The sequence below is a fragment of the Balaenoptera borealis genome, assembly GCF_965194805.1.
Source record: "Balaenoptera borealis genome assembly, chromosome: 17".
Lineage (NCBI taxonomy): Eukaryota > Metazoa > Chordata > Mammalia > Artiodactyla > Balaenopteridae > Balaenoptera > Balaenoptera borealis.
Window position 1 is genome coordinate 585495 of NC_138876.1, and position 15326 is coordinate 600820.

The 15326-nt window shown below is 51.9% G+C and overlaps 1 protein-coding gene across 9 annotated transcripts in view; it reads right to left on the reverse strand.

Moving 5' to 3' along the window:
* The window catches only part of MROH1 (maestro heat like repeat family member 1), a 67963-nt gene extending 52672 nt beyond the window's left edge, over nucleotides 1-15291 (reverse strand). For 2 of the 9 annotated variants that reach the window (XM_082363927.1, XM_082363926.1), the window contains exons 1-4: nucleotides 15150-15287; nucleotides 3636-3738; nucleotides 2148-2225; nucleotides 1067-1212 (exon numbers count right to left, since the gene is read on the reverse strand). In XM_082363927.1, the coding sequence (XP_082220053.1) occupies nucleotides 1067-1212; nucleotides 2148-2169 (168 nt within the window). In that variant the 5' untranslated portion in view covers nucleotides 2170-2225; nucleotides 3636-3738; nucleotides 15150-15287. Of the gene's footprint in view, nucleotides 1-1066; nucleotides 1213-2147; nucleotides 2226-3635; nucleotides 3739-15149 lie in introns of all 9 variants that reach the window. The other 7 variants (XM_082363930.1, XM_082363929.1, XR_014236470.1 and 4 more) reach the window with 6 other exon arrangements.
* Between the last annotated feature and the right edge of the window lie 35 nt (nucleotides 15292-15326).

A 15326-nucleotide genomic window follows, 5' to 3' on the forward strand; every position in this document is an offset into this window, starting at 1 on the left:
TGGAGCCTTTCAGCCACGAAGAGAAGGGTCCTGACACCCAGCATGCACCACCGTGAAGCTCCATGAGCCGAAGAGCCTGGGTAGACACACACGTGCCCAAGCATGAGGGTGCCCTTCCCGTCCTATCTGCCCCCAGTCCCAACAGCAGTCCACGAACACGTAAAAGGCCCAGAACAGCTAGGACAGCGGGGCAGGGGCAGGGGCCCCTCCCCACGAGAGGAGAGGTCATCAAGCCGCAGCACAAGCCACCCAGCAGCCACTCAGCAGGACTCGGCTATTTCCCCCAGGAAACGGCAGTTGACAGATGAGAGAGAGAAATAACTCATATTGTATAGGGATCCTCTTTTACTGATCAAATGTCAAAAACAAAAAGAAAAATGGTCTTTTGAGACCGAAAGTCTAACTCCCAGGAATGAGCCTAAAACACGCACTGGGGAAAACTGAAATAACTTCCCACCGCAGGGAGCCGAGAGCGTCACAGAACCGTGCAGCCAAGACCCAGGAGAGGGGGAGCTGGCAGAGCCCCTTCTGTTGTAGTCGGCGGGCCTTGAGCCATCTCTTCAGAGTCCAGTCGGCACGCCCACCCAGCCACAGCCCCTCTCCAAGGCCCGTCCACGTGTTCCCGTTACCGCGGTGGACGCGAGCTGCCCTCTCTCGTTGGCGAGGACGGCTGTCCAGGCTCCAGCGGGTCAGCGAAAGGGGACGGCGGCACCGGGCCTGCGAGTGAGCGGCTGGACGCTGCAGTGCTTACCACCCCGTCCCTCCACGACAGGATCAACCCACAGGCCACGAGGCAAAGAGGGTCGGACTTGCAGGTATGATTTTCTACCCACAGCAGCACGGCTCTGCACTCCCGACCCAGCCGGCCAGCCGGCAGATCCCTGGCACAGACCCCGCCCCACAGGCCCCGCCCCGCAGGCCCCATCCCGCAGCCCGGCCCCCGCAGACCCCGCCCCATCCCGCAGGCCCCGCCCCGCAGGCCCCTTCCCTCAGGCCCCAACCCGAAGGCCGGCCCCCGCAGACCCCGCCCCATCCCGCAGGCCCCGCCCCGCAGGAGCAGCAATACCTTCTCGTGCAGCCGCAGGTGCTCCTCACAGGCGCGGAGAGCCTCCACAGGCTGCGACTCTCCGAGGGCACACAGGGCGCCACACACCTGCTCCTGCACCTGAGGGTCCTTGTCGGTGACAGCGTCCAGCAGAATGGCGAACAGCCCTGCCGTGACAAAGCCCAGTGGCGTGGTCAGGCCCGGCCCCGACCCCACCGCCGCTGCGCTCAGCCTCTGAGGACTCGGCCCCGGAGCTGGAGGAGACCGCCGCACCGGCCTGGCCGCTCTGCAGCCTCCACTGCGCTGGCCGGGATCTCTGGGACCCACTGGCCGCCTGCTCTGAGGTCACTCTGGCCACCTGTACCTCGACCTTCCAGCCCAGGCCGTGTCTGCTCCACGTCTCCGGCCCCGCTGGATCCGAGCTCCTATAAAAGGCAGGCGGTGCAGGCTCAGGGCCCCTTCGGAAGCTGCCCCAGGCGGCCCTCTGGCCCACACTGTGCCCTGTGCTTGCCGGGCGGCACCCCAGTCCCACCAGCTGCTCTCGCTGACTCCTCACCCTGGCAACTCCCCACGCTCAGATCCAGGCCTCCACCCCACGGACAGGACCCCCATCCTCAGTGCCCCGAGAGCTCCATGTGCCTGCCAGCGGTTCGCAGACCCTCACCCCGGGGATGGAACCTGTGGGGCAGGAACACCATTCCCAGCCTCTGCCCCGCCCTGGGCCATGCCCTCAGCAAACAGCCGGCCCTGGCGGCAGGCAGAGTAGCCAGCCAGAGCGGATGCTGGCCCTGGGGCTTTTGTAGGAAGGGACGAAGGCACAGGGACCCTCCCACACGGAGCACGAAGCCCTCTGTGCCAGGCAAACGCCGTCCCCCACACCAGACTGAGCCTGTGGCCAAATCTGGACCTCTGCATCAGCATCTGCAGAGACAAGAGCTTTGTTTTCTTTTTTTTTTTTTTAATGAAAACTTAGAGAAAGTGTGTTCGTGCAAGCGTCATTCCTTCCAAGCACGTTTACTCAATGCCACGGGCTCCTCTGTGTCCCAAACTCAGAAACCGGCAGGCATGACACGGAGGCCTGCCAGGAGCCCCACACACTCACTCTTCACGTATGCCTCGCTCATTGCTGCGGCCGTGGCTTCCTCTCGCCCGGTGTGCACAGGGACAGCTCTCTTCAAACCTGGAGCAACCAGACGTGCAGCATTTAAGTCACAAGCCTCCTCAGTTTACGAGCAGTTACTGTGCTTGTGTAAAACACAAGATTTAAACAATTTCGTCCTGGGGGAACTGTCTCTGCCACAGTTTGGCTGAAAGGCGTGCGGAGGACAGGAGGCACCGTCCCCTCAATGGTCACCGGCTCTCCTCCACCCCAGCAGCTGTCAGCCCCGCCGACGCATGGCCGGCCCGTCAGGGCTCGTCCTGATTGGCCCACGGTGGCCCGGGCAAGTGTGTAACCACCTCCAGCTACAGCATCTCCCTTCACCCCGTGCACGTCAGGCCTGGTGTCGCTGGCGGTCTGTGCGGAGCAGGCACACCCTCCCCGAGAGCCGAGAGCAACTGCCTTGGCGGCTGCGGGGCCGGGACTTGCCATGCCTGAGATCCTAGCACGGTGTTAAATGAGCCTCCTGCTGGCCGAGAGACTGGGCGGGCAGCACAGGGATCTGGTGGGCTCCCTGGCGCCTGAAACCAACCATCCAAACAGCACACGGGATCCAAACAGCACACGCCTCGAAGCGCCGCTTGCAACAGGTGGACCCAAAGGATAAAGCCCATGAAATACGCGAGCGGCTCCCCACTTCACCACGTGGTCACATGCTCTGCCCTATGGCACACTCTCCGAGGACCTGTACGGTGCTTTCTCACACTAGTGTCCTCGACTTGCTGGTCACCACCCTTCATTCCCCAGTCACCACCCATCCAGAAAAGGGTGAAGGTGGAGGTAGCAAAGGAGAGATGCCTTGACCTGCTCCCGAGCAGGGAGGATATGCTCATTTGGCTGTGGCCACATGGGAAGGGGGCAGTGAGAAGTCACCTAATGCGGGGACGGGGTTAGGGGGTGGAATTAAAAATGAGTGAGAATTCTAGGGCTTCTCTGGTGGCGCAGTGGTTAAGAATCTGCCTGCCAATGCAGGGGACACAGATTCGATCCCTGGTCTGGGAAGATCCCACATGCCGCAGAGCAACTAAGCCCGTGCGCCACAACTACTGAGCCTGCGCTCTAGAGCCCATGAGCCACAACTACTGAGCCTGCATGCTGCAACTACTTAGCCTGCGCGCCTAGAGCCCGTGCTCCGCAAGGAGAGAAGCCACTGCAATGAGAAGCCCATGCACCACAATGAAGAGTAGCCCCTGCTCTCTGCAACTAGAGAAATCCCGTGCACAGCAACGAAGACCCAACGCAACCAAAAATTAATTAATTAATTAATTAATTTTAAAAAAATAAGTGAGAATTCTAGATCAAGAAGGCACACTGGTCCTAAGCATTCACCCATCCCACCAAAACCTCAGTGAAATGACAGAAAAGATGCATGTTTTAAAAGAACAAACCCACAAGAGCACTAGAAAACAAGAAAAGATAAAATTAGCAGACCAGAAGCTTCCAGGAATCCCAGGCAGACAGAAAGCAGATGGAGAGGACTGGTTTGAAGCCGGTGGCATCAGCAAGGTGTTTCCCCTTTCTTCCTGGAAAGCATCTGAAAATAACAAGGAAAACAAGAAATAAAAACACATATTCCATTGGCAGCAGAGCAAGAAGGTGGCAGAGAAACCCCACACCCTGAAAAGCTGAAAGGCGGAAAGTGCCACAGCTGGCAGGCAGGTATGAGGTGCACTGGCCACGGGCTTCAGAAAGCCCACAGGACACTTCTCAGAGGCAGGCACCCCCGCACATGGAACCCACATCCTGAGTTCCCAGAGCCGGTCTGAGTTTACAAGGCAAGCAGCCAGTTCCTGGGGCAGAGGCTTTGCCCTGTGAAAAGCTACAGCTATGTCCACGCCTCAGAGAAAAGGGGCTAACCAGCTCCAGCTGGAACATCCTTCACAAAAGTGCAGACAGATGTGCTCACTCGACTCAAGCAGCAGCAAACGCAAACAAGCATAAGAGACGTCAGCCCCCAGCCCACCTGGGAGGGATGGACCAGTTTGCCATCTCAACCAAAACAACTAAGAAACTGAACAAAACATGTGAAGCCATAGTTCTCAGGCTGTTGGGCAACAGGAAACGAAGGGCAGGGAACCCTGAGTCACTCCAGCTCATCACCTATAGGGCACATCCAGCTCAGGACACTCAGGAAGGCCCAGAGTTAGGACGGGGAGCATCTTGAGAGGCCTGAGTCTTGCTGGAGTTTGCAGGTCTAGTACTAGAGAGAAGTCCAGCGACCTGCAGAGGGTCTCCTGGTCACTCAGTTGACTTACTGGCCAGCACAGGGGCAACAGAATAATGTCCCCAAAGATGCCCATGCCCTCATCCCCAGAATGTAAATATGTTACCTTATCTGGCAAAGGGACTTAGCAGATGGGATTAAGGGTACAGACCTTGAGGTGGAGAAATTACCCTGGATTATGTGGGTGAGACCAGCCTAAGTTCTTAAAAGCAGAGAACCTTTCCCAGCTGTGTCAGAGAGATGAGATGGAAAAAGGGGGAGAAAATCAAAGCATGGGAAGAAAACCCACCATGGCTGGCTTTGAAGATGGAGGAAGGAGGCTCTGAGCCAACGAATGTGGGCACCTACAGAAGCTGGGAACAACCCTCAGCTTACAGTCAGCAAGAAGACATGGCCTTTGGTCCTACAGGCATAAAGAACCAAATTCTGCCAACAATCTGAAACAGCAGGAAACAGATCCTCCCCAGAGTCCCCAGAAAGGAGCACAGCCCTAGCAACCCAATTTTAGCCCCATGAGATCCATGTCAGCCTTCTGACCTTAAGAACTTTAAGATAATGAATATGTGTTGTTTAAGCCACTAAGTTTGTAGTAATTTGTTACAACAGCAATAGAAAACCAATACAAGCACCATGTTTAAGAAGAAATTACGGGGGCTTCCCTGGTGGCGCAGTGGTTAAGAATCCGCCTGCCAATGCAGGGCACACGGGTTCGAGCCCTGGTCCGGGAAGATCCCACATGCCGTGGAGCAACTAAGCCCGTGCACCACAACTACTGAGCCTGTGCTCTAGAGCCCACGAGCCACAACTACTGAAGCCCACGTGCCTAGAGCCCGAGCTCTGCAACAAGAGAAGCCACCACAATGAGAAGCCCGTGCACTGCAACGAAGAGTAGCCCCCGCTCGCCTCAACTAGAGAAAGCTGCGCGCAGCAACGAAGACCCAATGCAGCCAAAAATAAATAAATAAATTTATTGGGGAAAAAAAAAAAAAGAAGAAGAAATTACGCAAGGCCTGGAAAAGAGCCACCCAAAAGGATTAGCAGCAAATAATCCCCGGAGCTCACAATGAGGCAGGAATGGGCCTGCTCCCAGCAATCGGGGGAAACATCACAACTCACAGGGTTCTGGGAAGGGCACTAAAAAAGATTTCAGCTCAGTAAAGAAGTAAAATTAGGGAGTTCCTTGATGGCCTAGTGGTTAGGATTCCAGGCTTTCACTGACATGGCCCGGGTTCAATCCCTGGTCGGGAAGTGAGATCCCGCAAGCTGTGCCATGCAGCCAAAAAAAGACAAAGAAAAGAAAAAAGTAAAATTAGCCCGACGCTAAATGCCATTCTGGTTTCACCTAACAAAGCTAAAAGCAAGACCTGAAAGGATCAAACTGTTCCCAAATAACTTAGCCACAACCCAGCACAAAGCTTGAGAATAATAATAGGAACACGAAAACATCTAGCACTAACAAAGTAAAATTACAATGTCTGTCATCCAATCAAAAATTACCAGGCAGGGACTTCCCTGGTGGTGCAGTGGTTAAGAATCTGCCTGCCAATGCAGGGGACACGGGTTCGATCCCTGGTCCGGGAAGATCCCACATGCCGCAGAGCAGCTAAGCTGGTGCACCACAACTACTGAGCCTGCATGCCACAACTACCGAAGCCTGCACGCCTAGAGCCTGTGCTCCGCAACAAGAGAAGCCACCGCAATGAGAAGCCCATGCACCGCAACGAAGAGTAGCCCCCACTCACTGCAACTAGAGAAAGCCCGCGCAGAGCAATGCAGACCCAACACAGCCAAAAGTAAATAAATAAATAAATTTATTAAAAAAAAAAAATTACCAGGCATGCAAACAGGCAAGAAAACTCAACCCATAATGAGGATGAATCAATCAATAGACACTGACCCAGAAATGATGCAGAGGAAAGAATTAGTAGTTAAGGACATTTAGATTATAATTGCATTTCATATATTCAAGAAACCACAGGAAACACTGAATATGTTAACACAAAGAGGCTAAAGTAAAAGAATGGGAAAAGAAAAACAAGGCTGACAACTAGTCATAAAAACGCTGGAGTGACTATATTAATATTAGACAAAGTGGATTACAGAGACATAACAATTCTCAACATTTATGCACCTAATAACAGAGCTTCAAAATACACAAAATCAAACCTAATAAAAATGCAAGGAGAAACAGACAAATCCAAAATATAGTAGAAATTCAGCACCCCTCTATCTGTAATTGTTAGAACAAGTGTACAGAAAATCGCTAAAGATACAGAAGACCTGAACAATACCGTCAACCAACTTAAGTAGTATTTATAGAACACTCTATTCATTAACAGTAGAATATGTAGTTTTTCCAAAATCACATGAAACATTTACCAAGACTGACCATATTCTGAGCAATAAAACAAGTCTCAATAAACCTAAAAGAATTCGAGTCATACGAAGTACGTTCTCTGACCACATGGAGTTAAATTTGAAATCAATAAGAGAAAGCTATCTGAGAAATCCCCAAGTATTTAGAAACTACTTAATATGCTTCAAAATAATGCATGAGTCAAAAAAGAAATCAAAAATGAAATTAGAAAGCATTTTGAAGTGAATGAAAATGAAGACATCAAAATTTGTGGGAAATGTATAGCACTAAATGTCTGTATTAGAAAAGAAGAATGACTTTGTGATTTTGAATAAAAGAAACCTCATTTAGCAGGGAGTGTGGAGGCCAGAGTGGGAGCTCCTGTGCACTACCACTCCAGGTGAATCACAGACCCAACAGGAAGAGTCATGACTTGCATTCCCAGCAGGAAGATGTCTCTACTTTAGGACCCCGGCAAGAGGAAGGAAGATCTCTCCTTGCCCAGCAACAAGCCCAGCAGATGGGAACCCTCTCTGCTCAGGCAGTGGAAAGCCATCACCATGCTGAACTCTCCCTTCCCTCCTGGGGACTTTCCTTCAGAGCAGCCCCTCCCAAATTCCTCCTTTTTCTCTGTAAAGTAACTTCCTCTCCTTTGTTTGCTGGACTAGCCTATAGTTTTTGCTATAGCATGGTTGCAATTCTCTGTTATTCCCAAATAAACATATTTTGCTGGTGAAATAACTGGCTGTTTTAGTTTTAAGGTCAACAACATCAAATTCCACCTTAAGGGACTCCCCTGGTGGCGAAGTGGTTGAGAATCTGCCTGCCAATGCAGGGGACACGAGTTCGAGCCCTGGTCCGGGAAGATCCCACATGCCGTGGAGCAACTAAGCCCGTGCGCCACAACTACTGAGCCTGCGCTCTAGAGCCAGCGAGTCACAACTACTAAGCCCGCGTGCTGCAACTACTGAAGCCCGTGTGCCTAGACCCTGTGCTCCACAACAAGAGAAGCCACTGCAATGAGAAGCCTGTGTGCAGCAACGAAGAGTAGCCCCCGCTCACCGCAACTAGAGAAAACCCACGTGCAGCAACGAAGACACAACACAGCCAAATAAATAAATTAATTAATTAATTAAAAAAAAAATTCCACCTTAAGAAACTAGACACTCAAAAGAAGCAAAAGGAAATAATAAGTATCAGTATATAAATCAAAGAAATAAAAACAGAGAATAGAAAAAAAATCAAAGTACCAAAGGCTAGTTATTTGAGAAGATCAATAAATTTGATAACCTCCAGCCTGACTGATCAGGAAAAAGAGAGAAAACACAAATTACCAATCTTAAGAATGAGAACAGTGACATCACTACAGATTCTATAGATATTAAAAGGATAGTAAGAATATATTCTGAATAACTTTTTGCCAGTAAATTGGACAACTTAAAAGAAATAGACAAGTCAATTATACCTCAATAAAAAATTATAAAAATTTAAAAAATAAGAGAAATAGACAAGTTCCTTGAAAGACAGACTATCAAAGCTCACTCAAGAAAAGACAGATAACCTAAATAGCCCTATATCTAATAAAGAAATTGAACTTGTAGTTAAAAGCCTTCCCACAGAGAAAACTCTAGGCCTAGATGACTCCCCTGGGGAATTCTGTCAAACATTTAAGGAAGAAACAATACCAACTATACACAAATTCTTCCAGGAAAACTGAAAATAAAAAGCTCTTACCAGGACTTCCCTGGTGGCGCAGTGGTTAAGAATCCACCTGCCAATGCAGGGCACACGGGTTCGAGCCCTGGTCCGGGAAGATTCCACATGCCACAGAGCAACTAAGCCCGTGCACCACCACTACTGAGCCTGCGCTCTAGAGCCCGCGAGCCACAACTACTGAGCCCACGCACCTAGGGCTCGTGCTCTGCAACAAGAGAAGCCACTGCAATGAGAAGCCCGTGCACCGCAACAAAGAGTAGCCCCCGCTCTCCGCAACTAGAGAAAAGCCCACGCCCAGCAACGAAGACTCAATGCAGCCAAAACTAACTAACTAAATAAGTAAATAAAAACACTTACCAACTGATTCTCTGAGGCCAGCATAACTCTGATAACAAAACCAGACACAGATACTACAAATAATGAAAACTATAGACCAATATCCCTCATAGACACAAAATTTCTTGACAATATTTTATCAAATCATATCCAACATGTAAAAAGGATAATACATCATGACTAAATTGGGTTTATCCTATGAATGCAAGGTTAGTTGAGTATTTTTAAGTGCAGCCAATGTAAGTCACATTAACAGACCAAAAAATAAAAACCATATAATCATCTCAATAAATGCAGAAAAAGCATTTGCCACAATCCAACATCCACTTATAATAAAAATTATCAACAAACAGGAGTAGAAGGGAACTTCCACAACCTGACAAAGAGCACCTAAGGGAAACCTATAAGAACATCCTTAATGGTAAAAGACTAAATGCGATCCCCATAAGATGGGGGACAAGGCAAGGATGTCTGCTCTCACCCATTCTATTCACTATCAGGCTTTAGCCTATGCAACAAGGCAAGGAAAAAAATAATATAAGGCATCCAAATTGAAAAAGAAGTAAAACTGTTTTTATTCACAGATGATGTGGCCGTCTATGCAGAAAATCCTACAGAATCTACAAGTGGAACCAGATCAATAAGTCAGCTAGCAAGATCACAGGATATAAAATTAACATTAAGAAAGCAACCGTATGGGGCTTCCTTGGTGGCGCAGTGGTTAAGAATCCCCCTGCCAATGCAGGGGACACGGCTTTGATCCCTGGTCCGGGAAGATCCCACATGTCACAGAGTAATTAAGCCTGTGCACCTCAACTACTGAGCCTGCATTCTAGAGTCCACAAGCCACAACTACTGAGCCCACGTGCCACAACTACTGAGCCCACATGCCACAACTACTGAGCCCACGTGCCACAACTACTGAAGCCCACGCACCTAGAGCCCGTGCTCCGCAACAAGAAAAGCCACCGCAGTGAGGAGCCTGCGCACCGTAATGAAGAGTAGCCCCCGCTCGTCTCAACTAGAGAAAGCCCACGCGCAGCAACGAGGACCCAACACAGCCAAAAATAAATAAATTTTTAAAAAATTAACAAAAAAAAAGCAACTGTATTTCCATATACTAACAATAAACAAAAATTGAAAAAGCCACATCATTTGCCACTGAGCAAAAATTATATGAAACATTTAGGGATAAATTTGACAAAAGATGGACCTGCTGAGAGATATTAAAGAAAACTTAAATAAATGGAGAGAAATACGGTACAAGGATATCAATTTTTTGCAAATGGATCTATGGATTGAAGGCATTCCCAATCAAAATCCCAGAATGTTTTTTGTAGAAATTGACAGACTGATTCTAAATTCATATGGAAATGCAAAGGACCTAGAATAGCCAAGACAACTCTGAAAAAACAAAACCAAAACAAAATTGGAGAACTTACACTACCTGACTTCAGGACTTACATGCCCAGTTTTCAACAAAGGTACAAAGGTACAAAGGCAACTGAGTGGAGAAGAGATAGTCTTTCAACAAACAGTACTGAACAACTGGACACCCACATACAATAAGTAAACTCCAATCTATACCTCACACCACACACAAAAACTCCAAATGACTCACAGACCTAAATGTGAAACTTAAAACTATAAAACTTCTGGAAAGAAACAGAAGAAAATCTCCATGACTGACACCAAAAGCAAAATCTATAAAAGAAAAACTTGATAAACTGAAATTGTCCAAGCACTGCTCTTTGAATATGCTGCTAAGGGAGTGGCAACTGAACGGGCGAACACCTCTAAGGCCGCCACTCAGTGACAGACATGCCATGATCAACGTCAGTGGCCCCACCCAACCTCCTCACTCCACCCCCACCCTGCACATCAGGCAGCAGGTGCCCTGCTCCTTCTCTGAGAGCTGATCCCTGGTGGCCACCTCACCTAACCCTGCCTTTGGCCACTTCCTCCACGCTGAGTGCTGGCCTTTGTCAAACGCAGGTCACATCACGTCACACCGCTTCTCACTGATCTTCACTGTTGCCCACAGAATCAAACCAACACCTTCAACGAGGGCTGTCGCAACCTAGACCCAAGCCCCTCTCTACTTCTCTCTCGCCCCTCACGCTGCAGGTGTCCAGCACCTGAACGCCGTGGGCCAGGGCTTCGGCTCTCGCGCCTCTGCTTCTGCTGGTCCCTACAAGCACCCTGCCCCGCCCTGCCCCCTCCTCCCCGGGAAACCCACTCATTCCTCAAGGGCCAGTCCCTTAGCGCACCCCTCCAGCGGGTGACCCAGTGTTCCTGCAGCCCTGGCTCCTACGGGGACTGTGGCATCAGTTCCAAACAGTGACAGTTGTGTGTGCCAGTCTGCTCCAGCACACTGTGAGTGGGGAGAAGAGTTGTGGTTTATATCCTTAGTATGCATGCAATTTCAAAAAACAAACAAAAGCTGTTCATTGAAGGAAAAGACCCAAAATCCTCCCATAAGACTCAATATTATAAAACTGTCAATTTTCCTTCATCTACAAATATGTGATTCAGGCTACTGGAGGGTGCTTGATAAAATGGTTCCAAAGTTCATATGGAAGAATCAACGTACAAGAGTAGCCAACTAAATTTTGAAAAGTATGTGAAAAGGATTTGTCCTATGTTATGTTAAAACGTATTAAAAGGCTACCGTAATTAAAACTATGCTATTGTTCTAAGAAGAGGTGCACAAATCAACAGAACTGTATAGAAAGTCCAGAAATAAACACCAATAAGGAAGAAAAAGAAAGGGAGGATTTTAAATAATGAAGACAGATTAGCCAATAGTGTTGGAACAGCTAGTTGGGCACTTAGGGAAAAAAATAAGTCTTCCCTACATCTTTCCTTACCCCAAAATAAATGCTAGATGGATACAAGTGTTACATGTAAAAATGACATGTTAAGTCCTAAGTAGAAAATACAAGTACACATTTTATAGTCTTGGAGTAGGAAAGGACTTTCTAAGCCAGACACAAAAACCCACACACCTTGATGAATGTTGTTCAGTTGACTATATAAAATTTTTTAATTTCTGAAAGTCAAAAACATACATAAATTGAAGACCATATCCATATCCATACACCTATGCCCACAACCCTACACTCTCACAACTCACCCCATCCTCAGTGGAGTATAAAGTAAATACAAGACGAAACAAGTCAAACCATTCATAACAGGTATGACAAGAGGCTAATCTGTCTAATATTAACATGCAAAGGAGCTCATCCGCATCAACAAGACAAACAAGAAGGCGGGCGGCAGGCAGACGGCCAGTCCAGCACTGGGCTCTCCCCACGTCACGAGTGAGCGGCTGGGAGTGAGGCCTGCACACAGCTGCGCTCCGCCAGCACCAGACGTTGTCAGTGCTGTGGCCACCACACAGGTGCGTACAACCAGCAGAGCCCGTGGAGTGTCCCCCACAAGCCCAAATGGTCGCACTGCGTGACGGGATCATCCACCTCTCGACATCCGTCTACAGAAGCCCTCCCGTGAGTACAGAGTGTTAGAAAACACACATATGTCAATCAGGGATCTGGTTAGACTTTTTAAAAAACAAGCACTGGAAAAAGGTGGTAGCCAAGTAAGTATAAACTACCTGGCTGGTGGATGAGCCGGGCCTGACCGGTTTTGTGAGTTTCCACCTGCTGCCCCTGCCCCAAGGCCAGGAGGTCTGTGCAGCAGACAGACCTGTGAGCACAGAGCTGATGGCAAATCAAGGTGAACACGCTGCAGGGGAAGGGGGTGCAGAGACAGGGAAGGGTCTGGGAGGCTTCCTGCGTCCCACGGGATGCACCGACGAGGCACCATCTCCTTTAATCTGCACGGCCAAGCAGGTCTGCGAGGGACGTGCTGTCAGCAGCTGGTCAGCAATGGGGCGGGACTGCCCGCCAGGACTGGCTCCTGCACTGCCCTCCACACCTGCCCAGATGCTCCCAGCACAGGGCACGGAGCAGGGCCAACAGGGTCCTCCTTCCCATGCTGGACACGCTGTGGGTGAGCGCAGAAGCAGCTCCCTCCTCCCCCTCCCACCCCTCCTCCTAGCTCACCTGTACTCAGCATTCATTCAATGGCATTTAGTAATGCCCACCAGGTGCTGCCCCCACCCACAGAGCCCCTGGCCTGAAAGATGCCCACTTGTATCATGGCTGCCACACGAACTGGCACACGCTAACAGAGGTGCTGATCCAACTTTGCTGAGCCGGAGGGGGTTCAGAAGTGGGTGTGGGAGGCCAAGGAGGCCACACACAGCCCAGCCCAGAGGCAGCCAGGAGCTGGTCTGGAGGATAGGTGTGTGAGGGGAGACTGGGAAATCAGGAGGCCCTGGGGGGCCACGGGAACACCCCACCCCCACCCATGCACAAGGCCCAGGGTCTTCCCCTCTTAGCACAGGAGCTAGAGAAGGAATCAACTTCCACAGTCACCGACAAGAACCGGGGCAGATGACCCAGGAAACAGTCCCTTGAGAACACTGTTTCTCAGCACAAGCCATGCCCGGCAGTGTCACCCCCGAAACTGGGCGGCCCTCCAGCTCAGTGGAGAAAGCGCATTTCTCATGACGCCCAGTAGCCAACATTCCTTGAGCACTGAGCAGGAGCTTTCCTGGAGGCCCTACCTCAAGAAGATCAAGTAACTCGGCTCCATGAAGGGGCTCACGAGGTCTGGGGCTGCTGATCACAGACCAGCAGCGACCCGGCTGTTCACCTGGGCCTGGGGGGACCCTGGGTCTGAACTAAGCACAGACACCTGCTTCCAGGCACAGGCGACAGCTGTGAAGGCGAGGGAGCAGGCAAGCACCCACGGGTTCCACCTCTGATCCACTGAGGGCCCTCAGCAGGCAGCAAACAGCCTTGGAGGAGTGAGAAACAGCAAGACGCAGGTCCAAACAATCCACCGCAGCGTGGACGTCGGTTTCAAGGTAACCAAGACAGCTCAACTCCAGGTGATGCTATTCTGACACCAAAGAGAGACGAGAGACGCGTGCTCACTTGACCCTGCTGACAACAGCATCCCCAGGCCCTTTGGCTGCCAGGACCATAGGGGCAACGACGTCACAATCATGCCACCACTCAAGTGTCCCACACTGATGATTCCCGCTTGGGTCTCCTGGGGCCCAGCGCCTGCTGGCCATCTCCATCTGGACCACCATCGCCACGCACACTCAACAGCTCTAACACCATCGTCACCCCGACTTCTCCCCGACCCCCACCTCACCTGCCTCTTTTCCTGTGTCATCATGCACTCAGCTACGTGGGTCAGAGGTCAGCATCACCCCCTCCTGTTCCTCCATCTCCCTCCCCACACCCTTCGGTGACTCACTGACCACCTTCTTCCCCACCTCTACCACCATCCCTTTCCAGAGTGGTCCCCTCAAGCCAGCCTCCACCCCAACCCCACCTGCCCCCCCACCAGGCAGCCGCCCCCGCTTACATCCCCACACCCGCCCCCTCTGCCCCCCACACCCCTTTGTGCCTCACTGCCCTTGAGCTTACCAGTCAGCCCCGCCCCCACCCCGGCTGGGCCGGCAAAGGGGAACCTCAGGCCCTAGCTGTGCTGGCGCTCCAGGAAAACCAGAACCCCAAACTGGGCCTAAGAGCCCAGGGACTGGGAGCCAGCCCTGGCCTAGCACCACCTAGCTCTCACCCGGATTGCCAGCGGGACTTCCTGCAGCCCTCCAGCTTCACGCCTACCTTACATGGCCGGTAATCCTCAGGACTGTGGACAAAGTACCTCCCTGCTCGACAGTCAAAGAGAAAATGGAACGAATACAACGGCCCCTGCGCGTTGGGACTCTTCGGGTTTAGGCTTAGCTTCCCACAGAGAGGACCCCGTTTTCCCCCCCGGGGAAGCAAGGACGTGGACCACACGCCTCCGGGGCGACAGGCGCTAGGACTGGGGACCGAGCGCCCCCCAGGGAGGAGACGAGCACAGAGACCAGGTACCCCGAGTCCCACCCTGGGAGGGGACGGGCACGGGGGCCGGGCTCCCCATGCCGTTGCGAGGAAGAATGTGAGCGGCTCGCCTCCCAGGGCCCTCTTCCGGGTTGTGACGCGGCAAATCCGGCTCCGCGCGGGGCTGGGCGCACCTGAGCCCGGGGAAGGGGGTGGTCTCGGCCCCGCGACGCCCGGGACCCTTTCCGCGCTCGCCCGGTGACCTTGGAGAGGCTCCCCCTGACTCGGTTTCCCGCGGCGGGCTGGCCCAGGGGCGGCCCGAGAGTGCGCAGCCCAGGCTTCCCCGAGGGGCGCCTCGCCGAGTGACCGCCGCCAGCCCCGATCCCCGGCCCGACCCCGTTTACCTGAGGAGCCGCGGCAGCCGCAGCCCGGGCGCCGCCCTCCCGCCTGCCGCTGACCGGAGTGGGCGGGGCCACGCGGCGAGCCCACCGCCCCCCCCGCCAACCGTGGCCTGGCGCGCGGCAGCCCGGCTCCGCCCCCAAGCGACCTCTGCGCTCACTGGTCGGAGGGGCGTCCCTCTC